Source organism: Sorex fumeus, unplaced genomic scaffold (genome assembly GCF_029834395.1).
Source record: "Sorex fumeus unplaced genomic scaffold, SorFum_2.1 ptg000079l, whole genome shotgun sequence".
Taxonomy (NCBI): Eukaryota; Metazoa; Chordata; class Mammalia; order Eulipotyphla; family Soricidae; genus Sorex; species Sorex fumeus.
Window position 1 is genome coordinate 8,031,725 of NW_026606136.1, and position 25,869 is coordinate 8,057,593.

General features: G+C 60.1%; 1 protein-coding gene across 1 annotated transcript; it reads right to left on the bottom strand.

The window, feature by feature from the left end:
• Window positions 1-5,263: 5,263 nt before the first annotated feature.
• On the bottom strand, window positions 5,264-25,869 carry GALM (galactose mutarotase). The gene is made up of 7 exons (XM_056130604.1): window positions 25,653-25,869; window positions 18,155-18,309; window positions 15,687-15,893; window positions 13,500-13,581; window positions 6,334-6,475; window positions 5,831-6,005; window positions 5,264-5,444 (listed from the first exon to the last, which is right to left on the bottom strand). Exons 1-7 carry the CDS (start codon window positions 25,840-25,842, stop codon window positions 5,367-5,369), a joined length of 1,029 nt encoding a protein of 342 aa, XP_055986579.1. The 5' UTR covers window positions 25,843-25,869; the 3' UTR covers window positions 5,264-5,366.

The following is a 25,869-nucleotide window of genomic DNA, read 5'->3' on the forward strand; positions in this document are numbered from 1 at the left end:
CCCTGGCATCCCATATGGTTCCTGAGTACTGTCAGGAGTGCAGAGCCAGACGGGAGAGAGAGTTCAGTGGGTAAAGCATTTGCCTTGCATGCAGCCGACCCAGATTCGTTTTCCGACAACCCGTTTCCCTTGTTTTTTTGGTGAAACAAAAATGGTGAAGGAACAGGTGTTGGAACACTGACCAAAATCCAGTCACGGACAACTGTTTATCTCACTGTGACTCGGTCTAAGAAAAAGTGCAGAGCCACGAAGACCCCTGAGTATCGTGGGGTGTGGCCAGAAAGCAAAACTGAGCTCAAACCACCAAGAAGGTCGGTAGCACCCGGTCGGTTGCCTCTGGGGATGCAGGGGAGTGCCATGTGATCTGGAAGACATGCAGAGCTGACAGACGGGCAGGGACAGAAGACAGCCCTCGGGCAGGTCTGGAGATTGCTGTTGTCTTGGCGACAAGCCAGCGGCCACTTGGCCGTGTCCTGACAGGAGGGGTGTGGCTCCTCAGGAGGCACCAGCGGGCAGCGTGAATGCCGGTTCCCGGGCCGGGTTCGTGCCTCTGGCAGGGCACTTGCCTTGCACGTGTGGTCTTGCGCACTGGTGAGGACCAGACAGACCGGAGCCGTCCCTTAACCAGCCCTCCAGCACAGCTGGCTGTGCCAAACACTGGAAGAAAATGTCGGCGACTGTACAGCGGGGAGGGTCGGGCCTTGCTTGGTGGCCAGCGCCCTCCGTGTTCCCCCAAGCCCCTCCAGGGGTCAGCCCTGAGGACAATCAGGTGTCTGCCCCCAAACAAAAAAACAACTGTTGTAAGATTATCCAGGAATGTTGCTTAATCCCGGAACAAGCCGGTATGACCCACACTCCACAGAGCAGGAAGCTCGCTCAGACTGCCTCTGCGGTTAGCCACTGGGCAGGAGGGATGAAGAATCCTCGGCCTAGTCCTCTTTTAGGGGAGGGGTGCTCGGGGGTGGACCCGGGCCTGGCCACGGGCTAAGGTGGTGTCCTTTTTTTTTTTTTGCTTTTCTTTTGGGTCACACCAAGCCTTGCTCAGGGGTTACTCCTGGCTCTGCACTCAGGAATCACTCCTGGCGGTGCTTGGGGGACCCTATGGGATGCTGGGAATCGAACCTGGGCCGGCTGCATGCAAGGCAAACGCCCTACCCGCTGTGCTATTGCTCCAGCCCCTAAGGTGGTGTCTTCATTCCCAGACTGCGGCCTTGAAAGCCTGGGCTTTCCTTGAGGCTCACTCCTGGCTCTGCTCAGGGCCCCTTCTGACAGTTCCCCGGCAGTCGAACTTGACCGCACGCAAGGCTAGTGCCTTAGCCTTGTGCTATCCCCTGGCTCTTAGAGGCTTCAGTTTTGGAATAAAGAGTACCTTACTAACCTTTGGACTGGAGCGATAGCATAGCCTTGCCTGCGATTGACCCGGGTTCGATTCCTCCATCCCTCTCAGAGAGCCTGGCAAGCTACTGAGGGTATCCGCCTGCATGGCAGAGCCTGGCAAGCTCCCTGTGGAGTATTCGATACGCCAAAAACGTAACAAGTCTCACAATGGAAATGCTACTGGTGCCCGCTCGAGCAAATCGATGAAGAACGGGAGGACGGTGTTAACAGGGCTAACCTTGAAAAAGAAAGGAAGGGGGCTGGAGCAATAGCACAGCGGGTGGGGCCTTGCACGCGGCCAGGTTCGATTCCCAGCTTCCCACATGGTCCCCTGAGCACTGCCAGGAGTAATTCCTGAGTGCAGAGCCAGGAGGAACCCCTGAGCATCGCTGGGTGTGACCCAAAAAGCAAATTAAAAAGACAGGAAGCATCAGAATATCTCAGAAAAGATGGTCCATGTTACTTGCCCACTGTGGCCCCGTTGTGTTTCTAGGTTGGGGATCGAACCCAGGTTTCAGGCGGGCAAGGCCCGTGTTTCTGTGTGAAGCCATATCGCGGGTGCCAGTCAGATCCATGTTAGCAGTTCGGCTTCTCCTTTGGGTGTTTGGGTCACACTGGCTCTGTGCTCAGGGACGGACCAGGGCCCACTGTGTGCTAGTGACGGGCTAGCTCTCTGGTCCAACTTGGCTATTTCCCCCTCACCCCCTTTTTAAAGGGAGGGTTTGGGGCCACAGGGGCATGCTTAGGGCTTACTCCCAGGCTGCAGCCTGGGCTGTCATCTTGCCCTGGGCTGTTTTCCTTCCGGAGCTGAATAAGGAAGAGATGCTCACCAGGATGCAGTTGTTCATCAATTTGCCCGAGCGGGCCCAGTAACGGCTCCATTGTGATGTGATACTTGTTACTGTGCTTGGCATATCGAATACGTCACTGGCAAAAATACATTTGCCAGGCTCTGCCGTGCGGGCGAGATACTCTCGGTAGCTTGCCGGGCTCTCCGAGAGGGGCGGAGGAGTCGAACTCGGGTCGGCCATGTTGGCTGCGTGCAAGGCAGACGCCCTACCGCTGTGCTATCGCTCCAGCCCACAGGTGTGTGCTATCACTCACGAGGATACTTCTAAGTTTTGGGGCCACACCCCGCAATGCTCGGGAGTCACTCCTGGCTCTGCACTCAGGAATCACTCCAGGTGGTGCTGGGGGACCTTATGGGATGCAGCGGAGCAAAACCCAGGTCGGCCACGTGCAAGGCAGACGCCCTCCCTGCTGTGCTAGGGCTGTCGCTCTGGCTGACGAGGGTGCTTGTAACGCATGTGCCTGCAACGAAGAGACTTCCAGGCTGGAGAGCGCGGCAGGCTCAGGCCCTTGGTCCGCACACAGCTCATCCTGGTTGGTTCCCCCTGCGCCCGGAGCCAGAAGTCAGCCTCGAGCCCTACCGGCTGTGGCTCAGACACCAAACGACAAGACCTCAGGGTGGGCCGTGTGGGGACACGCGGCAAGGCACCCCCATTCCTGCGCGCTTGCTCCAGCCCTGCCCCCGACGCAGTTCTCAGGGAGCTGTCGCAGACACACCAGGGGCCTTCCGCGAAGGTGGGCTGGCACTGGTGCTCCCGCTCTGGACTCCGTGGACACGCAGCCGTTCCCTGGACCCCTTCAAGGGCAGCCCTGGAAGGTGAAGCTCTGCAGACCCCCCGGGGTCAGTGTGAGGGGGGATGAGAGCCGACGGAAGTGGGTGCTTTAGAGGTGTCTGAGAAGGGGCTCAGGCTCAGGGTGGGAGGGCGGGGCCGAGTGGGACGCGACAGGACCTGGGGACCTAAAGAGGTCCCCCATTTCTCCTGGAGACTTGGCTCTCCAGTAGACAGATGGACGCAGCCCACTGGCGGTGGCTGGGCACAGGCTGGGCGCGCAGGAGGCCTGGGTTCCAGCCCTGCTCTCCCGGCCCCTTCAGCACTGCCAGGAGTGATTCCTGAGCACAGAACCAGGAACAGCTGCCTGAAGGCCCCTAGGCGTTACCAAACCCCACTCCCCGCTAAAGGGGGAAAAGGAAGGGAAAGAAATCAGGGTGGGGGGATCAGAGTAATAATCCAGCAGGGAGGGGGCTTGCCTTGCACACGGCTGGCCTGGGTTCCATCCCCGGCACCCTCCCCTCCCCCCAGGAAAAGCTGAGGAGAGAGCTGGAAGGGCCAAGAGCACGCTTGACCTAGGCATGGTGTGGTTCCCGGAACCTGCAGTCTGGGTGCCGCCCCCCAAGAGATTCTTAAGGGCTCAGCTGAAAAACAACAGAAAACAGCAGGAGCGTTAAGTCAAGGCCCGTCAGCTCCTCAGCTCCTCCGGAGTCCCGGAGTCAGGGCATTGCACCCATTTCCCAGCTTCCAGTGGAGCTGGGGCCTCTGTTCAGAAAACCAAACATGTGTGTGTCCTTAGGCCATGCCCAGCGGTGCTCAGGATGTGACTCTCGGCTCTGTGCTCAAGAGGTGCCAGGCTCCAACACACATAGGTGAGGTGTGTGCCTCCGTGCTCTCTGGCCCTTCCAGGACTGACTTAGTTTGGGCCACACACAGGGTAATTCCTGGCTCCACACTCAGGAATTATTCAGGGGACCATAAGGGACGCTGGGGATTGAACCCAGGTCAGCCACATGCGTGGCAAGTGCCCTCCCCTCTCTACCCAGGCCTTATTTTATTGTGGGTTTCGTGGTGACACTCTGCAGTACTCCGGGGTACTGTGGGGACCCTACAGGGTCAGCCATATACAAGGCAAGCATCTATTTGCTTTGTTTTTGGACATGCCCGCTGTGTGCAGGGAGATCATTCGGGGTGCAGGTCCGGCTAGATGGTGTGCAAGGCGTGTGCCTCAGTCCAGCCTCACGTTAAATGTCCTCAGACATTTCTCTTCGTCCGTTTATAATCTTTTGATGTGCTTGTTTTTGTTCTGGGCCATAGCTGGTCGTGCGCAGGGTTTTGTTCCTGCATCTGCACCCCAGGATCTCGCCTGGCAGGGACCACATGGGGTGCTAGGGCTCACACCTGGGTCAGCTACCCCCAACATGGCACTAGGGCTTCTCCAGGTGGTGTCCAGGGACCCGACATCCAGGGTCAAACCTGGGGTGCCCCTAAGCGAAGCCCTTTGAGTCACCCTCCCTCCTGTTTACAATCTTTGAAATAACTTTCTTGCAAGATTTTCTCGGCAGCTTGGCCAGAGCCTGAGAAGATGCACTTTTGCCCTGAAAGACCAAGGGTGTGAGGCCCCCTCTTAAGGAAGTGTGCACGGAGCCAAGAGTTGGGTGGAGGCGAGGGGCCAAACTTGCGCCCAGCTTGTCCGAACCTTTTCAGGATAATGGGCAGCTTGAGGACGATCCTGGGAAACGCGTCTTGTTAGGACATCCAGAAAAACATGCCAGAAACTGGCAGAAACTGCTGGAGTGTGAAGGAAGTCTGGGCATGAAGAGGGGGTTTTGGTTTTTGCCACACCTGGCGGTGCTCAGAGCTTACTCCTGGCAGCTGGGGGGGGGACTGTAGTGGGTGCTGAGGATGGACACAGGCAGAGGGCCGTGGGCAAGGCCCTCCCCGCTGCACTGTGGCTCCAGACCTGGGCCCGGTAGTCGAGACCTCCCCTGGGCTTCCAATATACAGCCACACCGACAGCTGCCCCTGCCTGGCCAGTGGGGGGAGAAGGCAGCTGGAAGGGAGGCTCAGAGCCTCAGCTGGTTCGTGGCCACGCAGGTCTGTATCCACTTCTTCCAGAACTTTCTCCAGCCAGCCTCCCTTTCCCTGGGCAAGGCCGACCCCACATTGCAGTTCATACCACCACCAGCAGGGGCCGCTGCACTCCAAGTCCTGAGCGAACCACGCACAGAGCAACCGGACCGCAAACACCTCTGCTAGGTCGGGGACCGGTTTACTCCATGGGGAGAGTTGGGGGGCAGGAAATGGGCGTCAGCGCCGGGCGGGGAAGCCATCACGCAGGAATCTCTTTCTCAGGTCTCGGCTCCTTCCTCAGGCCACGGAGAAGGTGAGCCATGTGGTGTGGTTGTACTCCTCGCCGGGCCTCAGCACCACGGGGGGAAAGTGGGGCTGTGGGGGGCGCAGTCTGGTTAAGACCCTGCCATGTGTGACCACCTGGTGACAGGCCGGGGACCCCCTGCGCCCTCCCACCACACTCAACCACCTGGGGACTGCCTAAGCCACGCTCAGGACCACCCCGGGTTCCCTCCTCGCACGCTCGGACCAGCCTGAGCCAGTGGCTGAGTGGCCCACAGTCCTGCTGGCCCGAGGGGCACCACGGCATGTGGGCTGAACCAGGAAGAGAAAGTCTGGGGGACACGTGGACAGGAAGGGTCCCCGAAACCCAGGCGATGCCAGGGAGCATGGGCTGCTGAGGGTGTCTGTCCATCAGTGCCTCTTGGGCGCTGGACTCCGGCAGTGGACTTCCCTGGACGCAGGGTCAGGACAAGCTTTACCTGGTTGACAGCGTCAGGCCAGCTTTGCGTCTCGAGGCAGAGGCCAGAGTGCTTGGGGTAGGTGCTGCCGCCCTTGCCCCGGAGCGTGCCGTCCAGGAAGTTGCCCGTGTAGAACTGGACGCCGGGCTGGGTGGTGGACACCTCGAGCACCCGCCCACTGGCAGCATGGCGCACCCTGGGGACAGAGCTTGTCAAAGGAGGGTCCCCGGGTGCCGGGAGACAGGAGGCGGCGAGCGTGTCCCCACTGGGGTCTTGCAGCTGACTGGGGAAGGCACCCCCTCAGCACTGAGCGGTGGTCCCCACAGGAGGAAAGGCCGGCATATGCCCCAGGCTCGCAGCCCCCTGTGTGCCTTTATGGGGACCCCCCAGCAGGGCCGGGCCGCGGCTCCCCCAGCAGTGCTCAGTCTGGCAGCTCAGTGCGGGGGTCCCAGGGGAGCAGGGCCCTCCTTCCTGGTGCCCACCAGCACCCAGAGCTGCCCCAGACCCCCCACCCAGGCGCCCACCGGGCACAGAACCGCCTCTGTCCAGATCTGTCCAGGCAGAAGTTGTGGTCGAAGCCAGGCAGGCCGAGCTCCTGCAGGCGCTTTCCGAGCTGCACCGGGCTCCTCAGGTCGAAGGCCGTGCCCTGCACCGGGGCCACTTCTCCTGGGGAGGGACAGCGAGAGGGGGTCAGCGTCTGATCCAGGTCTCCTGACCGCCCGGTTGGCCCCGACTGTCCGGGAGCTGCAGACGCCGGAGACTCTGAATTACCCAACTGCGCCCCAGCTCAGTGGGGGACGGAGGCCCCTCCCCAACATCCAACATCTTCAACATCCAACAGCTTCAGTGTCGGGCGACCCGGAGCTCAGGACGGTGAGAGGGGGCGGTGACCGTGGCCGACCTCCCTCGGTCTCTCGGAGCCCTGAGTGTAGACTGAGGAGTAAGCTGGAACACTGCCCCCAAAACCTCCCCACCCCACCCCCATGCACACGCGCATGAACTGGAACCTGCTGTCATGTGACACCCAAGACTTACTCCCCAGACCCTAAATGTGCCCCTAGATGGAGATTCTCAAGCCCCGTGGGGCCAATTCTGCGGAACCGTTAGCCCGAGGGAGCCTGGATCAGCCAGCTGGAACGCGGGTCTGTCACTGGGGCCAGCAGTGCCCGGGACCAAACCTGGGGTTCCCACAGCAGAGCATGGGCTCATCCCCTTAGCCATCCTCCAGGCCCCGTTTACCAAAATTAAAAGCAATTTCTTGGGGGCCGCAGCCAGGATTGCTAAGAGTCTACCCTGGCTCTGAGTTCAGGATCACCCAGTGCTTAGGGGCATTGAGGGGTGTTGGGTGGGGTTCCTGACTGCAAGGCAAGTGCCTTCACGCCTAGATTGTCTTTTTGGCCCGTCTCAAAATGATATGCTCTGTTTTTCCTTTTTTGGTCACACCTGGCGATGCACAGGGGCTACTCCTGGCTCATTCACTCAGGAATTACTCCTGGCAGTGCTCAGGGGACCACATGGGATGCTGCGAATCGAACCCGGGTCGGTCACATACAAGGCAAACGCCCTACCTGCTGTGCCATGGCTCCAGTCCCTGATTATCACTTTTCTTGATTTTTGTTTGTTTGGGGGCCACAGGGAGCAGTGCCCAGAGGACCCGGTGGTGCTGGGCATCGCCCCTGGGCCCCTGCACGCGAAGCCAGTGCTCAGCGCACTGTGCTGTGTCCCGGCCCGTTTCTATTGGTTTTAAGGGAGGAGTCGGGGCTGTCCCTGCAGGCAGGGCCCAGAGCCCCTCAGGCGGAAACTGTTTGCATTAGTGTTTTCCTCTTTAAAGACTGCGCTCGCCTCGAGGGGCAGCGGGGACTGCTGGGGGACTGCTGCTCAGTGGCTGCTAACATGTTCGGGATATTCAAACAGGCTGAATGTCAGGAAACGGCCCTCACAGAGCAGGGGCAGGAAGCTGAGAGACGGTGGGATCTGGCTCCAGGCCGGGCCTGTTGGCCCCAGACCAAACCCACCAGGGAAGAGAGACGGTGCAGAGGCACAGAGGGCTCACTGAGGCCGGAGGGAAGGAAGGTTCCAGACGCTCCCCCACAGTCAAGGCCCAGGGGAGGTGCGGTGGGGAAGGGCCGCGGGGACCCCATCTCTGCTTCCTTCCCGTGTAACTGCAATGTCCTCCCTGTGCCCTGACCCGGTCCAGACTGGCCAAGCCCACTTGGGGAAGGTTCTCAAGTGCCCCCGTGCCCCTGGAAAGACTGACCCCCACCCTGAAGGGCTGGGACACCTCCCGGCTCCCACGCAGTTCGAGTACACTGCCCCCTAACCCTCAGGCCTGCCCAGGGCCCATGCCGGGAGCTCCTGGCAGGAAGCTGTTTCCCAGGTTGGCAAGCCAGGGTGGGGGCGGGCAGCTGTGAAGCGCCTGTTTCCCGAGGCCAAGTCAGAAAGAAAGCTCTAGAAAGGCCCTTCACCAGTACTAGGCAGGGCAGCAGATGAGGCAGAGATGCAGACAGCCTAGGGGAGAGGCCGCCCTGCAGACCAGACCCCACCCACACCCGCGAGCACCTTGCTGTTTGCAGCACTGGGAAAGGGACTAAGAATAGGGGCTTCCCAGGGCTGGGCTGGGGCACCGGAAAGCTGAGTGTCCCCAAAGTGGCCTGGGACAGATCCCTGCAGCTGGGGGTCCCAGGCAGTCGGGAGGGGGTGTTCCCAAGGGGGTGGGCTCAAGGCCAAGGAACACAGGGGCCCTGGGGGGCATTTCTGCTCCCCTGACCTGCTGTTGGGAACAGGAGGGGGAGGGGGTCACTCTGCACAAGGTGGTTGTGGGCGGGGACGGTGCCAAGGGCACTCAGGGGGCAGCTGGGCCCTAGTGGTGTGGAGATGCTCCAAGGTCAGGGGTCAGGTCCCAAGGAGCGTGGGGCCGGGGTGTCAGGGAGCAGGGAGAGCGGTGGCCCGGGGGTGCCCCTGGTGCCCACAGGCCAGCCTTGCCGCAAGCTCTCGCCCGCTGGACCCAGTGCCCGCCAGAGCGAAGGCCGTGCCCACTCACGCCCTCCTCCTGGGTCACCCTTGGCCTTGGCCCCCCATGTCTGGGGATGGCCCCTGCAGTGTTCCGACATTCTCACAGGGGGCAACCCTGCCCTGAGGGGCTCTGTGTCGTCAGACTTGACCACCTCAGTCAGGGACACCAAGAGGCACAGGGACGCTGGGCAAGTTCCAAGGCACCAGACTGGCACCTGTCCTACTCCACACAGGCACTCAGCACAGGGGACTCAGTACCCGGTGACTCTGCATGGGGCTCAGTACCCAGGAACTCCGCACAGGGGACTCAGCACCTGGGGACTCAGCACCCAGGGACTCTGCATGAGGCCTAGCACTCGGGGACTCAGCACCGGGACTCAGAAGCCGGACCGGCACACAGGTCGGCTCAGGAGGGCCTCTGGCTGTCTGCCGACAGGGCTCCCCAAGGCGCTCGCGTCAGGGTGCTCAGAGGCCCCTCCGAGAACAGGGTCTGAGTCCCACCGTCTGGTGGGTCCCACATTGCTGTCCAGGCGGGGCCCTGGGCCCTGAGTGGCCTTGGGGGTCCCTGAAGATGGAGAAGCTGGGGAATGGGCATGGATCAGGAGTAGGAGGGGGGTGACCCCAAACCCACTTTTTCACAGCCTGGGAAGTCCCCTCTGACCTAGAACCCCAACCACGGGGGGTGGGCAGCAAAGATGCAGACACCAGCCCCAGCCTCCCCGCCAGCCCACACCAGGGTTTCTGCACGCAGAGTCCCCGGCCAGGCGCTGGGGAGCCTCTTCCTGTCACACTCGCGGCTGTGGCCACGTCCAGCGAGACGTGCACTTTCTCTGACTTAGTGGCTCACTGTCTGCCCTGGACACTGGACTCACGTCCACCTGAGAAGTGAGCTCTGGGCTTCCGTCCACTCTGGGAGGCCGTGCTCTTTCTCTCTCTCTCTCTCTGTTTCTTTCCCTCACATTTCTTTTTTTTCCTCTTTGGGCCAGACCCTGCAATGCTCAGGGGTTACTCCTGGTTCGGTGCTTAGGAATTACTCCTGGCGGTGTTCAGGGAACCATATGGGATGCTGGGAATCGAACCCGGGCCAGCCACGTGCAAGGCAAACGCCATACAGGCTGTGCTATCGCTCCAGTCCCCTCACATTTCTTTTGGGGCGAGGGGACCCAGCGGGTTGGGGAGGGGTAAGCCACACCCTGCTGTGTCAGGGGTCACTCCTGGTGGCCTCAGGGGACCATAATGGGTGCCAGGGTCGGCCACAAGCAAGAAGAGCGTCCTGCCCACTGAATTATCCCTCCAGCCCTTTCCTCACTTTTCTTTAAGCAAATTTCTTCGATTAAACTATTTGGCTGGGGCTGGAGAGAGCACAGCAGGTAGGGCACTTGCCTGGCGTGCAGGGGATGTGGGATCGATCCGGCATCCCACAGCAGGGCCCCCCGAGCACCATCAGGAGTGACCCCTGACACAGGGCCAGGAGTAAGCCCTGAGCAGCACTGGGTATGGCCTCCGCCAAAAATACACGAACTTATTTCACTAGAAACAAGACATAAAGAACACGTTGGAGCACCCTTGGGGAGAGCGGAGTCATGTCAGCATGGCCTTCGGGGTGCTCCCACCTCATCCTCCGTCAGCTGGAGGCCCCAGAGCAGCACCGGTGTCCACTGGGGATGGGGCCTGGACACCGGGCCTCCCACCCAGTGTCGACAGTAGACAGGGGCGCAGCAGGAGAAGCCCTGCCACGGCCCACAATCAGCTGGACACGACACACGGGGGCTGTGCTTGGAGAAAGTCGGATTATGGGTTGCCTTGGGGTCAGTGTCCCGCAGACAGCTCACAGCAACAGTCACACCCTCAGCAGGGGACAGGACCTGAGGCAGGGGAGCCCCCCAGCCTGACCCAAGGGGCTGTGGGGGGAGCACGCTGAGTCCCACACGCCAGCCGAGGGACCCTCCTGTCAGCTCTGGGCGTGGGGCGGAAGTGACACAGTCACTTTCTAACAGATGCACATGGGGGCGGGTGATGCAGGGAGCCCGTCTGGGCCTGCCTCCCAAGTGGGGGCTGTGGGGGGACACCCGAAGGTGCTCAGGGCTTCTCCCGGGAAGTGTGTGGATGGAGCCTGACCCCAGGCAAGGCACATGCTCTGCCGTGCGGCTCTGTCCCCGCCCGAAAAAGGACTTTGTTGTTGTTGTTTTTCAAGTGAAAACCCAGCAGGACCTGATGACTAAGGGGACGGGGGCAGGAGGAAACGGAAAATGAAGCAGTGATGGAGGCCAGGATAACAGTCAACACTGGAGTCCTGGAGAAGGCAGGAAGGAATTCCGGCAGGAAACAGCAGACAGGAAATCAAACGCGTCTTACTTTCACTGTGCTCGGGGCGGAATGGGCGCTGAGCCAGCGAGCACTGTGGGAGCACCGTGAGAGCACCATGAGCCACGTCTCAGGCTTCTCAGAGCCTGGAGGGAGGAGCAACCCCTGGCCAGAGCAGAGCGCAGCCCCCTTGACCTCCCTCCGCAGCCCTGTGGTCAGTGGCTGATCCTTATCGCTTCAGACACAGAGAGCAGGTGGGGGACAGAGCCCTGGGCCACACGCTGTCACCAGCAAGCCGCAGCCAGCCAGGCTGGGCCCCCAGCACTGCAGACAATGCCTCGGCCTCACTCTGGCTCGAGCCAAGAATAGCCCCTGAGCAGTGCTGGGTGCCTTCCTGCCACGCCAGGAGTCTCTGCAGCTAGAAAGACGGTTTCTGAAAGGCAGAGCCACAGCATGTCCACTACCCCTTATTTGGGGCTTTTTTGGGGGGTATTTTTTTGTCTTTCTGGGCCACACCCAGTGGTGCTCAGAGGTTCCTCCTAGCTCTGCACTCAGGAACTACCCCTGGCAGTGCTGAGGGGACCCTATGGGATGCCAGGGATCGAACCCAGGTCAGCACAGATGCACAACCCACTGGACTATCACTCCAGCCCCAAATTTGTTTTTTAATTCATTCCCCATGATTTCAAAATCATGGGGCAATCAGAAGCACCCGTGGCATGAGATCTCCTCAGGGCTGGGCCCAGTTCACGCCTGCACACTCAGGGTCACTCCTCATGGGGCTCAAGGGACACACTTGTTGGGGGGAACCCAGGTCAGCCACCTGCATGGCCAGTGCCTGCCCACTGTGCTCTGCCTCAGACCCCACCAAGCCACTGATGTTTACAGCCGTTCAGCCAAGTCTGAACCCCAGAGCACTACCTCCTGTTCCCTGAGGAATCTTCCGGGAGTGACTCCAATTCTTCCTCTTCGATAAGGAACTGAGAGCACCGACTACAGGCTAAGGCCTCATGCCACAGCAGCGGCTCTCAGCCTCTTCAAGTCCACCTCACCCCCACCAGGAAGTGGGCTTGGGGTCCAGCCCAGTTCTGACCAGCCGGATGTTGACAGTTCAGGAACCCGAGAGTCTGGGGAAATGACCCCAGAGCCTGGGGGAGTCAGCGGGGGCTGGCCTGACCCTGTATTCTGCTTCCTCTGGGCTGGAGGCAGAGCGGGGGCCACAGTGCTGCGGGGAGGGGCATTCCCAAATGGCCAGATCCCCACACTCAGACCCGCTCCCGGGCTCTGGTCAGAGTGCAGCACTGGGACTGTGGTCCCGGCATGCTTTGGCGGGCATCGTCCGCCGCCAAAGGAATCGTGTGACCAGTAGGTTTATAAGCATTTCGGGAAAGGAGGAAGAAACCCCGTTTCTCCACCCTCAGGAGGGGATGCTGGGGCCCAGGAGGGAGAACCTGGCTTTCCTGAGCTCAGCCATGAGGGTGAAAGCAAGGCAAGTCCTGGCACACCACTGTGAGCCAAGTCAGCCAGCACCACACTCTCCAGTACCCCACAATCACACACACATACATGCACACGCATGTCGGCACCACACACACAGATACATATACCCAGGTGGTCACACAACTGTGCATACACACACACACACACACACACACACAACAACACCATGCACACACCCCACACATATACACAGGCACTCTACAACCATGTACACACACATACACATGTAAGCACCATGCACACGTATGTGCAACACATCACACACTACATAGGCACTCACACAACCGAGCACTGGCACGCACCATGAGCACAGACACACTATGCGTACACACACGTGTCTCAGGGGTGGCCTCTGCCTGCCGTCCTCTCGGACCCTACGTGTCCTGTCTGGTGTGTCCCACAGACGGGTGGCTTGAGTCTTGGCCAGCAGGCATCCTGGAGTGTGGGCTGGGTGGCATTTGGCCCGGCTTGGTACCTGCAGCCCTGGCTGAATTCGTAGTGTTCCACACTAAGTGTACCACCCCGTCCCTGTCCCCTCTGTGTGGGGTCCAGTGGAATTCGTTTGTTTTGGGGGGCCACGCCCAGCGATGCTCAGGGAATACTCCTAGCTCTGTGCTCAAGTATCACTCCTAGCAGTGCTCGGGGAACCATAAGGATGCTGGTGACCAAACCCAGTCGGCCATGGGCCAGGCCAGTGCCCTCCCGCTGTGCTATGGCCCTGCCCCTCAGTACACTGTACGCTGTCCTGCTTGGGAAGTTCAACTCTGCGGCAGAAGCTCAACCAAAGTAGATCATGTACACAGTGACACAGGGATGCAAAGCCCGCCAGGAATCAGGCCCCCACGGCGCCTGCCCAGACACTCCGCTCACCGACCTGTAGGGATCAGGTTGGCGTCCACTGGCAGGAAGGCATCGGCCGCGATGGTGACTTCGTGGTCGTATACATCAGGGGACCCCTGCAGGGGAGAGGGACAGGAGCGTTCAGGCACTGTGGAACCGGGGAGCGCGGGGGAGGGAGATGGTTAGGAGGTTCACGTGGGTGCAGGGGGGTGGGACCTCCATACGGCAGCCAGGAAACTGTGCACTGTCAGGTGAGACCCCGGGCGTGTCCCGACGGCCTCCCACAGCATGTGACTGGGAGCTGCAAGCAGTACAGGGTGGAGAGGGCACTGGACACACCCCACCTGGCCACCTGCCGCACACTGCCTCCAGCTGGGTAGAACCGGGCCATGGAGACAGGCCGCCAGCGGGGCTCGACTGGGCACCACGAGGGCTCACGCTGCAGCCCGCTACGAGCACGGCCAGGAGCAAGGACCAGGGCGCAGGAACGCTGCGCTCCGGGGCCCACACGCCACCGCGGGGTCACAGCACCCAAGTGGACGCACAGAGTGGCAAGGCCAGGCGGAAGCACACGGCACCCCTCGGCAGCTCCGTTTCCTGCTCGCGCTCCTGGGCCGGGACAGGTGCAAGGGTGCGAGGCGACGCTGTGCGACAAGCCCCCAGACACGTTTCTGCTGTTGGCCACCACCCGGCTCGGGGGGCGCTCACTCCTGCAGGAGTCAGCACCAGGCCCGGGACCACCCCAGCAAGGCAAGGGCCCCCCGCGCTGCTCTCTCCAGCTCCTCCTTTCTTTTCCTCTTCTGTTATTGGGCCACACCCAGTGGTGCCCAGGACTTACTCCCCCCCACTCTGCACCCAGGAATCACCTCTGGCAGGACTCAGGGAACCATACGGGGTGCCAGGGATCGAACCCTGGTCGGACACAGGCAAGCAAATGCCTTCCCCACTGTCTTAGGATTCCAGCCCTGAACTTACTTATGAAAGTGAGCACTTGGGCCAGAGCAAGAGTACGGTGGGGATGGCATTTGCTTTGCCCAAGCTTCAATCCCTGGCACCTCATACGGTTCACGGAGCACTGCCAGGAGTGATCTCTGAGCACAGAGCCGGGAGTAAGCCCTGAGCACCCCCAGGGCTACCCCATACCAAAATAAATAAGCAAATGAAAATGGGCTCTTCAGGAGTGCTCATGTGGTGCCCTGGGGCATTCTTGGGCCCTCGTTTCTTCTGTAGGATTTTGAGACTGGGGAAATTTCTGGAGAGAGGGGGCCCTCTTGTCTCCCAAAAGGAACAACTTCCAATGGGCAGTAGGAAACCAGGCCGGGAGGCTCCCGGACGGTGCTGAGGGCCCAACGCAGCCCGAAGCCTCCGTGCAGGCGGGAGGAGCGGGGGGCTGCTGGGACTCCTGCTTTGGGCCCATCTAGCGCCAGGTGGCTGCGAAGCTTCCGGTGTCCGTCGGTCACTCCACCGAGTCTGACAGCGTGGTCCGGGCAGGCAGCTCCCGTGTGAAACAGGCCTCCTTCCCCGAGAGCCTGTGGGGTGTGTCTGCTCCAGGAGCGTCATTCTGCTGCCTTCCTTCCCTTTGGTGTCACTGCCCTCGTGCGGGACCCTCAGATGCGGGGGTTCCCAGATGGCCGCTCCGGCCTGAGTCCCAGGGGTGGGCGTGATGGGCAAGGCGGGGCGGGGAGCCTGGCGCAGAGACGGCCAGGTGAGGAGACCGCCAGGTGCGGAGACCACCGGTGACAGCACCAGAAGGGGCGGGGCGTCCACATTTCCAAAGAAAGACCTCGTTGGAAAGCGTCTACTGGGACATGGTGGGGGTGGGCGAGTGTGGGCACAGGGCGCAGATGCCAGCTCCATCGTGTCATTACATAACTGTCCTGGGACGCAGGGGGAGACGAGTTCGGAAATAGCGAGTTAGTCATCGAGCATATGGGAAACCGAGCCACTTGGCAGACAGTCAGCCCCCGTCTTGGCCCAGAACTGTCATTTATTGAGCACCTACTATGTACCAGCTGCTCTTCAGGCACTCTGCATCTCGGTGAGGGACGACTTCCTGCCAGAGGGTGGCATTTGGGGGTCGCTCTGCCACCCGACCCTCCGTATGTCAGAGTATCTTAGGCAGGCAGCACGCCCTGCCATTCCGGAAGGACCCTCCCCACCCCTCACCCCTGACACGCACACACACACACACACACACACACGCACGCACGCACGCACTTACCTGGCCTGCCAGGTTGAAGTAGGAATGGTTGGTGAGGTTGACTGGGGTGGGCCGGCTGGTCTGCGCTCGGTAGTTGATTGTGAGCTCACCACCATCCACCGTGTAGGTCACCCAGACCTTCAGCTCGCCGGGGTAGCCTTCCTCCCCATCCGCACTGACCCGTGAGAACTGGACGCCATTGGGCAGCACCTTCGGGGACCAGAGCACCTGGCGGAGGTTTCAGATTTGGGAGCTGTCCAAGCGTAACGTGTCTCCCTCTCCCTTTCTCCTCCCTTCCGCCACTCCCAGGTGTGCCCAGGGGCCACTCTTGGCTCACTGCTTGCGGGACACTTGGTACACGGCATTGGGGGTCAAACCTGGGCCCCCTGCATCCTTGGGTCTGTCTCCCGGCCATAAGAGAAGCTTTCTAAGGTTTTATTTGTCTTGGGGCCACACCCTGCAATGCTCAGGAGCACTGAGCCCGCGCGGCTGCCCCATCCTGCCCGATCAGGAATGGGGTGACCCCAGCCCCCCTCGATGCCTGGGCAACGGACCTGTTGTGACCATGAGACTGTGTGTGCGCATGTCCTGGGCCGTCCTGAGCTGAATCCTCACTTCAGTCACCATTTTTTGTTTGTTTTGGGGACACACCTGGCAGTGCTCAGGGTTTACTCCTGACTCTGTGCTCAGGGTGCCATATGGGGTGCTGGGATCAAACCAGGGTCGGCCCTGTGCAGGGCAAGCGGCCTCCCCTCTGCCCGATGGCTCTTTCCTTAGAGGGGAAGGACACGGCGGGACGGAACTTGGGGCTCTGCACTGCGACGCAGGTGGCCTCTGAGAGCCGTCTCCTGGATAAACCATTGCTTGGGGCCAAGGAGACGACGTGAAGTGCTGGACACGTGCTGGACACAGGGGCCGGGCTCAGAGTAGCTCCACAAGCAGCCGTGGTCCCCCAGACACAGAGCCCGCAGCCAGCCCCCCGAAAATACCAAGACTAGATCATTCTGAGGGGAGGATTTGGTTTCATCAAACAAGGTCACTCCTGTAGCTGCCGACCAGTCAGTCGTGCGTGGGCCAGCTAATGTCACTGCCCATTTTTCAAAGGCTGGGACCTGTCCACGTGCGACCCTCCCATGCCAACGTGCACGAACCCCTCCCTCTTTTTTTTTTTTTGCTTTTGGGGTCACACCCGGCTATGCTCAGGGGTTCCTCCTAGCTTTGCACTCAGGAATTACTCCTGGCGGTGCTCAGAGGACCATATGGGAAGCTAGCTGGGACTCGAACCCGGGTCAGTCACGTGCAAGGCAAATGCCCTCCCCCTGTACTATCCCTCCAGCCCGCTTCCTCCCTATTTATGATGGGAAAATCTTGTCAAAAGTCCCCCTAGGGGGTTGGACGCAGCCCTGGGGAGAAGACACTGGCCTTCATCTCTGCAGCTGCTGCCAGTCCCCTGAACACCGCCAGGGGCACCGCTGGGCACAGCCAGAAGACCCCCGAGCACCACCGGGTGTGGCCAAGCACCCCCCAACGCAGGCCCAGCCGGGCCATGTCACCTCTCTTGGACATCTCTGTTCACGTCTCTGCTGCCCGCTCAGGAGCGAAGTGGACAGGAAGGTGGGTGGGGTGGGCCCCCTGAGCCCCCGACCCACCCCCACCCCACCCCACCCGCCTGCCTCTCCCGGACAAGAACAGGGTGCCGGCCTTCCCAACAGGGAAAGCTGTTGGCATTTGAAACCAACGCGCTGATCTTAGTCAGAAATTAATTTTATACCCTAATTATCTCCCAGAAATGTTGATCTCTCAAGATACTTAAAATACAAAGCTTGGCATATGTGCGATTAAGACAAGGGGGGAAGAATCCCCCCAATGGAAAAGTTTAGCAAAAACATATTTGAAATAATATTCTTTCCTTCGGGAAAAGGAAAGAATGGAAAGATTTGGGGCACCCAGGGAACGTTTGGGCTCCTCCCGAGAAGTGCTGGGGACTCCCAGTCCCCCGGGGGTCCCTCCTGGTGGGTCCCAGCCAACTGTGGTACCGGGGACCGACCAGGGTCTTCCCTGTCGGAGGCAAGTCCTTGACCCCTGTACTTTCTCTCCAACCTCACAGCGGAAATCTCGGGGTGGGGACTATAGGGTCCAACCCCAGGGCTCAATACCGGATTGACCCTACCTGTGGGGCTACTGCTCCAGCCCCTGGTAGTGGATTTTATTTTATGTTACTTTATTTATTTTTTTTGGGGGGTGGTCACACCCAGTGATGCTCAGGGGACCCTACGGGATGCTGGGAATCGAACCCGGATCCACCGTGTGCAAGGCAAATGCCCTCCCTGCTGTGCTATCGCTCCAGCCCCTGATGGATTTTAATCCACTTGCCCTTTACCCCTCCCTGGCCTCTGCCCCTCCCAGGCCAGAACAGAAGGGGGCCACGATCTGCTGGCACCCCCAGGTAAGCGGGAGGGGTTCACTGGGGGGGCCAGGCGCGGTCTCACCTTGTCAAAACCCCGGAAGCCGCCGTGTAAGCTGTTGGGCTCCCGGTTGATGGGCAGCTGGTACTCCTTCCCGTCCAGCTCGAAGCGGCCTTTGGCAATCCTGTTGGCGACTCTGCCCACCACCGCTCCGAAGTAGGGCTGCTTCTGGAGGTACCCTGCAAGCAAGGGGGGGGGGTCTCAAAGACTTCCATCCAGGGGCCGGAGCGATAGCACAGTGGGGAGGGCGTTTGCCTTGCATGTGGCTGACCTGGGTTCAATCCCCTGCATCCCACACGGAAGGTCCCCCGAGCACCGCCAGGGCTAATTCCTGAGTGCGCAGCCAGGAGGAACCCCTGAGCATTGCCGGGCGTGACCCCAAAATAACAGGAAAAAGATAGTTCGGGGCCAGAGAGCTCGCTCCAGGGGTCAGGCAAGTGCTCTGCTCGTGTGAACCCCTGGTGTGATCCCCAGAATCACATGGTTCCTGAGCACCGCCAAGAGCAACCTGTGAGCACAGAGGCAGGAGTAGCCCCGGAGCACCCTCGGGTGTGGCCCCCAAGATGAAACACAGACACCGCAGACCAAAGGGAAGCCCGCTCAGCTCCAGCCCCTCTCCCTGCGACCCCCAGGGAGCGGAAATAGGTGCATGGGGGCCGTTCGGGGGCATTTCCACTCCTGGACTTAAAACACTAAGTTATAGTTGACACAACATGGCACAAGGGGACTTCAGGGGTGCTTGCAGCGAGCCTGCAAGACAGCCAGAGCCACCGAGCTCAGGGTTCTACCCAGAGGTGCTGGGGTACGGGGGGAGGACTTGGTTCCACTTGCAGGTGAAGGGGACCTTTGACCCCAGAGCTTATCTCCTGGCACCAGGATATCAGTGTAGGGTTCTTGTTCTGTTTAATCCGCTGGTGCCCGACTTGCCCTGGACTCCTCCCGTGCCACAGGGTTATTCCAAGTGGAATCAACAACCTCAGGGGTTCCAAGGAAGAAGCTGGAAATGGCGTCAGCCTCAACCACAGTGCAGGACGCGGCTTGGAGGCTTGGATTTACTCAGTCCCGGGACCTGAAGGAACAAAGCTGAGGCCTGGACCAGAGTCCTCCAGTGACTGGGTTTAAAAGGGGCGGCGGGGGGGGGGGGGGTGGTGGTGGTGGGGGGAGGGGCTGGAGCAATAGCAAAGTGGGTGGGGTGTTTGCCTTGCACACGGCCAACCCGGGTTCGAGTCCCAGCATCCCATATCGTCCCGAGCACCACCAGGGGTAATTCCTGAGCGCATGAGCCAGGAGTGACCCCTGTGCATCGCCGGGTGTGACCCAAAGAGCAAAATATAAATAAATAAATAAATAAATAAATAAAAGGGGGGCGGGGCAGGACACCAGAGCTACCCCCAGGAAGGCAGATTTTCCAGAAGCTCCAGCCTTAGTTTTATAGCTGAAAACTTCTATTTTCTTTTTCGCAGTACCAGGGATTGAACCCAGGATTGAGACCAGGCGAGGTTTGCTGGCCTCATATCCCCACTGTTCTTCGCTTTCTGTTCTGCCACGGCAGCACTGGGGGGGGGGGCATCGGTGCTCGTGGGGGACAGGGAGGAAGATGGTTTACACCTCGCAGCAAAGTCTACTGCGGTTGAGAGCAGAGCTAGCGACTGTAGGTGCTAAGTGCAGGTTGAAAACCTTAAAAAAAAGAGGTAAGAACATTTTTGCAGAAAGTATGAGGACTCTCCAGTCTGGAACTGAAGATGGTGTGAGTCAGCACTATAGAATTCCAAGGCAGAAAAAGCTCAGCTTTCCAGAGAAAGGAACGCTCTGACCTCTGGTCATGGCCCGGAGCCAGGGAGTTTATGAAACCTGGGAACCGGACCCGGTTCACATGGGACCGCAGCACAAAAGGTTCGTGTTGCCTGTAATTGTCTGCACTCGGATCTTGCTGTCTTGTCAAACTATGGCCTGTAATTTGTTTTGATAGCATTCTGCTATTCAAGCATTAGAAAAGGACAAGTAATGGGGCTGGAGCTATAGTACAGTGGGTAGGGCGTTTGCCTTGCACGCAGCCGACCTGGGTTGCTGGATTCCCAGCACCCCAGATGGTCCCCTGAACACCACCAGGCCAGGAGCAACGCCTGAGTGCAGAGCCAGGAGTAACCCCTGTGCATCACCAGGTGTGACCCCTGCTACCCCCCCAAAAAAAAGAACAAGTAAGGAAAGCTGGGTTTCCTTCAGTCCCTGAAAACCAACAACCCACAATCCTGACTCAGTGCAAGGCAAGCACTGTGGGGGCCAGGGAGATGGCTCAGTGGTCATAGGCATGGGAATTTCAGGCGCAGCGACCTGAGTTTGATCCCTGGCACTGCATGGACTCTGGGCACAGCTGGGTGGGGAACTGGTGGTCCCGTACTGGGACCTCAACCTCAAACTGTCAACACCTCCAGACCCCCTAGCACTGCTTAAGATCCATCAAAACAAACACAGTCCCCAGTCTCGGGTTTCTTTGGGCTTGGGTTTGGGGCCACACATCCCCTGAGTGGGGCATGGGGGCTACTCCCTGGTCAGTGCTGAGGGTGCCGTGGGGGCAGCCCCCAGTGGTGCTGAGGTCAATCTGGGACCTCCTGCTTGCAAAGCTGCACCTGGCTTATTGAACATAGCCTCCAGGCCTGGACACGGCCTCCAGGCCTGAACAGGGGCTGGGAGGGGGCACAGACTGGGTTACAGTCAGCTCTGCTCAGGGCTTACTCCTGACTGCACTCAGCAATCACTCTTAGTGGTGTTAGAGGGACCATACGGGACACCGGGAATCAAACCGGGGTCAGCCACGTACAAGGCAAGAGACCTCCCTGCCATACTAGTGCCTGGTCCCTGAACATGGCTTGTTAAACTCCAGAATCCGATGGAGAGGTGGTCCAGGGGTGAAGGCACTGGCCTTGCATGAGGCTGACCCAGTTCCATCGCCAGCACCACACGTGGTCTGAGCAGCACCGTGAGTGGCCCCAGGGCAGAGGCAGGAGCCCGACCCTGCAGCATGTGGCCCCCAAGCCAATAACGAACGAAATTGATGGCAAGAACAATGTCAGGGGCCTGTGCCTCCATTCTGAACGGGACAATCACGCTTCCTGAACGACCCCAAAGCCTTCTTTGTCATGGCACTATTTAGGGAAACCCTTTAAAAACAAATAAATCAATAAAAAGGAAGACTGTCTTAAGGAACGATTGTCATAACCATAGCGAACTCGCTAGGATGCCTGACTTCGTCCTCCGGAACAGCACGGCGGGGGTGGGGGGGGTTCTGAGTAACCCCTGGTGGTGTGCCTGGGGTTTGCTCCGGGGTGTCCTGGGGCAAACCGGGTGGCATCAGGACTGGGCCCTCACCTTCTGCACTCGCCCTGCTGACCTACATTCCAGCCCTGGGAAATCACTCTCGGTCCTGCCACAACCATTAACTACACTGAGCAGAGGAATGCAAACTCGGCCTGATGGATCCAGGACCTAGAATATTCTCCATTTCTCTGCTTCCACTTAGGCACTCTGTAAAACCAGGGCGGGGAGATGGCCTGAAAGCAGATGCCAGCCTGGGCGGGCCGACCCCCTTCCTCCCCAGGGGCCACTTCACAGCTGGGCACTCCAGGCTCCGGGCTCCGGCCGCTGAGGCAGGGCTGGAGGCGCAGAGGTAAGGTGAAGGAAGGGATCAGATTCCGGACCTGTCCCCAGTCCAGAGACACATACCAGCCCTCTCCTTCTCCTGTTTAGACCTTGGGGGGGAGGGCGGGGGGGCACGGCACGGAGCAATAGCACAGCAGGTAGGACATTTGCCTTGCACACAGCCAACCCAGGTTCGAGCTCCAGCATCCCATATGGTCCCCCGAGCACCGCCAGGAGTGATTCCTGAGTGCAGAGCCAGGAGTAACTCCTGTGCATCGCCGGTGTGACCCAAAAGAGAAAAAAAAAAAGGGGCTGGAGCGATAGCACAGCGGGTAGGGCGTTTGCCTTGAACGCAGCCGACCCGGGTTCGATTCCCAGCATCCCATATGGTCCCCTGAGCACCGCCAGGAGTAATTCCTGAGTGCAGAGCCAGGAGGAACCCCTGTGCTTTGCCGGGTGTGACCCAAAAAGCAAAATAAATAAATAAACAAAATCTGTAAAAAAAAAAAAATAAATAAAAATGATCATGTGGGGACAGTATTTCCTCCCCACAAACTCCCACAGGAGTCAAGGCATCAGGACCTCTCGGGCACTGTCTCCCACACCTCGCACCTTCGGGGCTGGAGAGAGGACAGGGGTTAAGTAAGGCTCTCGCCTTGCCCGCAGCTGACCCAGTTTCAGGCCCTGCACCTCCTAAAGTCCCCTGAGCACCTCCAGGAGTCATCCTGAATGTGGAGCCCAGAGAGTGACCCCTGAACACTGCTGTGTGGCCCCGTAAAAAAGTGGGCGCTCCAGCTTATCAGCCCTAATTTTTTACCTAAAATCCCAGGCCAGGGCCCCAGTTTTCCTTTGACTCCACCAGGCACTTTACCCCCGTGAAGGACCTCTCAGGGGCTGGGGATGCAGAGGCAGTGCAGGGGTTAAGCTTGTGCGCCGCAAGTGGCAAACCCGGGCTCGATCCCTGACATGGCATACAGTCCCCGAACACTGATGTCCAAGAGATTCCGAACCAAAACGACCAACAATCTCTTTGTGACTTTCCCACTTAGGAGTGCTCGGGGACTGGGGGAGATGGCCCAGAGGTTGGCGCATCTGCCTAGCAAGCGAATGGTTCAGAGTTCAGATCCAGGGGTCACCACACACGCCCAGTTCAATACCCGTTGGTGAGGCCGGAGCCACGAGCGATTTCTAGCCCCGCTACAGCCAGGCTGTAGGTGGTCTGTCTGCAGCCTAAAAGCGTCGAGCCCTGGGCTAGTCACAGTCACAGCCCGGGCAAGCCCCACCCCCAGGCTGGGAAGCGGAGCCCCTCACGCCCACGACCAGTACAGCCAGGTCACCCCTGACCCCAGCCCCAACAGAGGGCAGACCTCAGCAGGCACCCCATGGAGGGGTGCCACACGCTACAGAGAAAGCGGTCAGGCCGCAGACTGGCTCAGCCAAAACACACTCTTCCTGCTGGCATCCCTCCCGACACAGCAGAAACCTGCAGCCCACCCGGGACATTGGAGCGGTCTGCAGCTCATCTCCCGGACCACTGCACCTGGCCACCAGAGCCTCCTCAAACTGCCTCAAGAACTCTGAGGGAGGGGGCTGGAGCAATAGAACAGCGGGTAGGGCGTCTGCCTTGCACGCGGCCGACCCGGGTTCGATTCCCAGCATCCCATATGGTCCCCGGAGCACCGCCAGGAGTAATTCCCGAGTGCAGAGCCAGGAGTAACCCCTGTGCATCGCCAGGTGTGACCCAAAAAGCAAAAATAAATAAATTAAAAAAAAGAACTCTGAGGGCTGGGGCGACAGCACAGTGGGGAGGGCGTTTGCCTTGCATGAGGCTGACCTGGGTTCGATCACTGGCATCCCATATGGTCCCCTGAGCACCACCAGGAGTAATTCCCGAGTGCAGAGCCAGGAGTAACCCCTGTGCATCGCCAGGTGTGACCCAAAAAGAAAAAAAAATCCCTCTGAGGGGCCAAAGCAGTTGTAGAGCAGGGAGGGCGCTTGCCTTGCGCACGGCTGACAAGGGTTAGACCCCCAGCACCCTGAGTCCTGCTAGAAGCGACCTCTGAGCAGAGCGTGAAAACAGGGGCTAGACTCATAGTACAGGGGGAGGGTTGGGCCCAATACCCGGCACCCCATATGGTCCCCAGAGCACTCTGAGCCCTGCCGGGTGAAGCCCCAAAACAAACAAACACCAAAACAAAACAAAATTCCTCTGAGTCATAATCCTCCGGGCCAGGCTGCCCGGGGCTTTGGGGAGAAAAAATAAAAGATAGCCAGAGAGCCAGGCCTGGGAATCTTCCAAAATATCCTTTGCTTGTTTGTTTTTGTTTGGGTCACGCCCCTCAGTGCTCAGGTGTTATTTCTGGCTCTGAACTCAGGAATTATTCCGGGTGTTCGGAGAACCAAACGGGGTTTTAACATGGCTGGGCCGCATGCAAGGCAAGTGCCCTACCTGCTGTACTATTGCTGTGGTCCAGAATATTCTTTGTAAAAAAAAAATTGTGGGGGCTGGGATTCGACCTCTTGCATCCCATATTGTCCCCCAAGAACCATCAGGAGTGACCTCTGAGCGCAGAGCCGGGAGTGGTCCCTGAGCATCGCTGCGTGTGCTCCCAAGACAAACAACTGTAGTGCAGAGAATCAAACAGAGCCTTATCTAGGGGCTCATGCCCCCGCCCCCGTCCTTAGCACCCTTAAAATGCCTTCTGCCAAAGAATTGGGGGGTTTCCTCCAGATCCCCAACCCCCAAGGCCACTACTCCACAGAATCAGAACCTTGAACCTTGACACCCCGAGAACGCCTCGAGCCCCTGCCGCTGCAGTCTGGCCACCATCTCCTCTGTCCAGCTTCCGCGGGCACCCCGAGCCAGGCCCCAGCAACCCATTCCCCCCCCAAACCACGGCTCTCCGGCTCGGGTTTGTCTTTTCAGCCAACCTGGCCCATTCCCAGACCCTGAGGAGGTCCCCAGCTTCCCTTGTGATCCCTGCAAAGCCAACAGTGGGGGTGGAGGGACAGCACAGTCCCTTGAGCACCGCCAGGAGTAATTCCTGAGTGCAAAGCCAGGAGTAACCCGTGTGCATTGCCGGGTCTGACCCAAAAAGCGAAAAGAAAAAAGAAATTAACGGTGTTTGGGAGCTGGAGCGATAGTACAGCGGGTAGGGCGTTTGTCTTGCCCGCCACCGGCATGGGTTCGATCCCCAACCTCCGCGACGGTCCCTCTAGCACCTCCAGGAGTAACTCCTGAGCATGGCTGGGTGTGACCCCGGCCCCTGAAGAATAAACAAGTATATCTATTTTTTAAGAAATGAAATCAACAGTGTTTGAACACGGGGACTGCCCCAGGATTCCAGGGAGGGCATGAACGTCCATCCTGGCCAGGAGACAAGGTCTGGCTGGTCTGGCTCTGGGACAGCCGGCGGGGGGCTGGACACTCCCCGGGCGAGCCCCCGCCGATGGGCCGCGGGCATGGGCCCCCCCCCCCACCCCGGGCTGGTGGGGATTTTCCAGTGCTTGGGGCAGTCAGGCCTGGAGGGGCGAGTGAGCTGCAGGTGGAAGAGGAAGTCGGGGCCGGAGGAGGGGCTGGGCCACAGTCGGTCCTCCCCGGCCTGCGCGCGCGCGCGCGGGGCAGAGATCGGGCCGGGGGTGCGGCCAGCGCGCGGCGGCCCCTCCGGACGGCGCGGGCCCGGCTCGGGCCATCGGGCCACTCTCCGGGCCGCCGGGCTTTCCCGCTCGGGGCCGGGGCGGGGTGCGCGGGGAAGTGCGGGCGCCGGACGGGGTTGGCGCGGCCGGGCGCGGGCGAGGGGGCGCGCGGGGCAGTGCGCGGGGCAGTGCGCGGGGCGCGGGGCTGTGCGCGGGGCGCGCGGGGGGCGCGGGGCCCGCCCCCACCCACCTTCCAGCTCCGCGAAGCCCAGCACCACGTCGGCGGCGCGGCCCTGCCTGTCCTGGACCTCCAGGGCCGAGATGGTGCAGCCCCAGGAGAGGACGTCCACGCGCAGCTGGCCTGTCCGCAGCTGGAACTTCTCCACCGTCCCCGCCCCGTCGGGCAGGGCCCCGAACACGGTCCTGGTCACCGAAGCCATGGGGCGGGCGCGCGGGCTCTGCCGACT

Excerpts from the sequence above, each read along its gene's own strand:
- GALM (XM_056130604.1), bottom strand. The coding sequence starts at position 25,842 with ATGGCTTCGGTGACCAGGACCGTGTTCGGGGCCCTGCCCGACGGGGCG. Across the intron at positions 15,894-18,154 it reads GCTTCCGGGGTTTTGACAAG|GTGCTCTGGTCCCCGAAGGT; the intron begins GTGAGACCGCGC and ends AACCTCCGCCAG. Across the intron at positions 6,476-13,499 it reads CGCCAACCTGATCCCTACAG|GAGAAGTGGCCCCGGTGCAG; the intron begins GTCGGTGAGCGG and ends GTCCCTCCCCAG.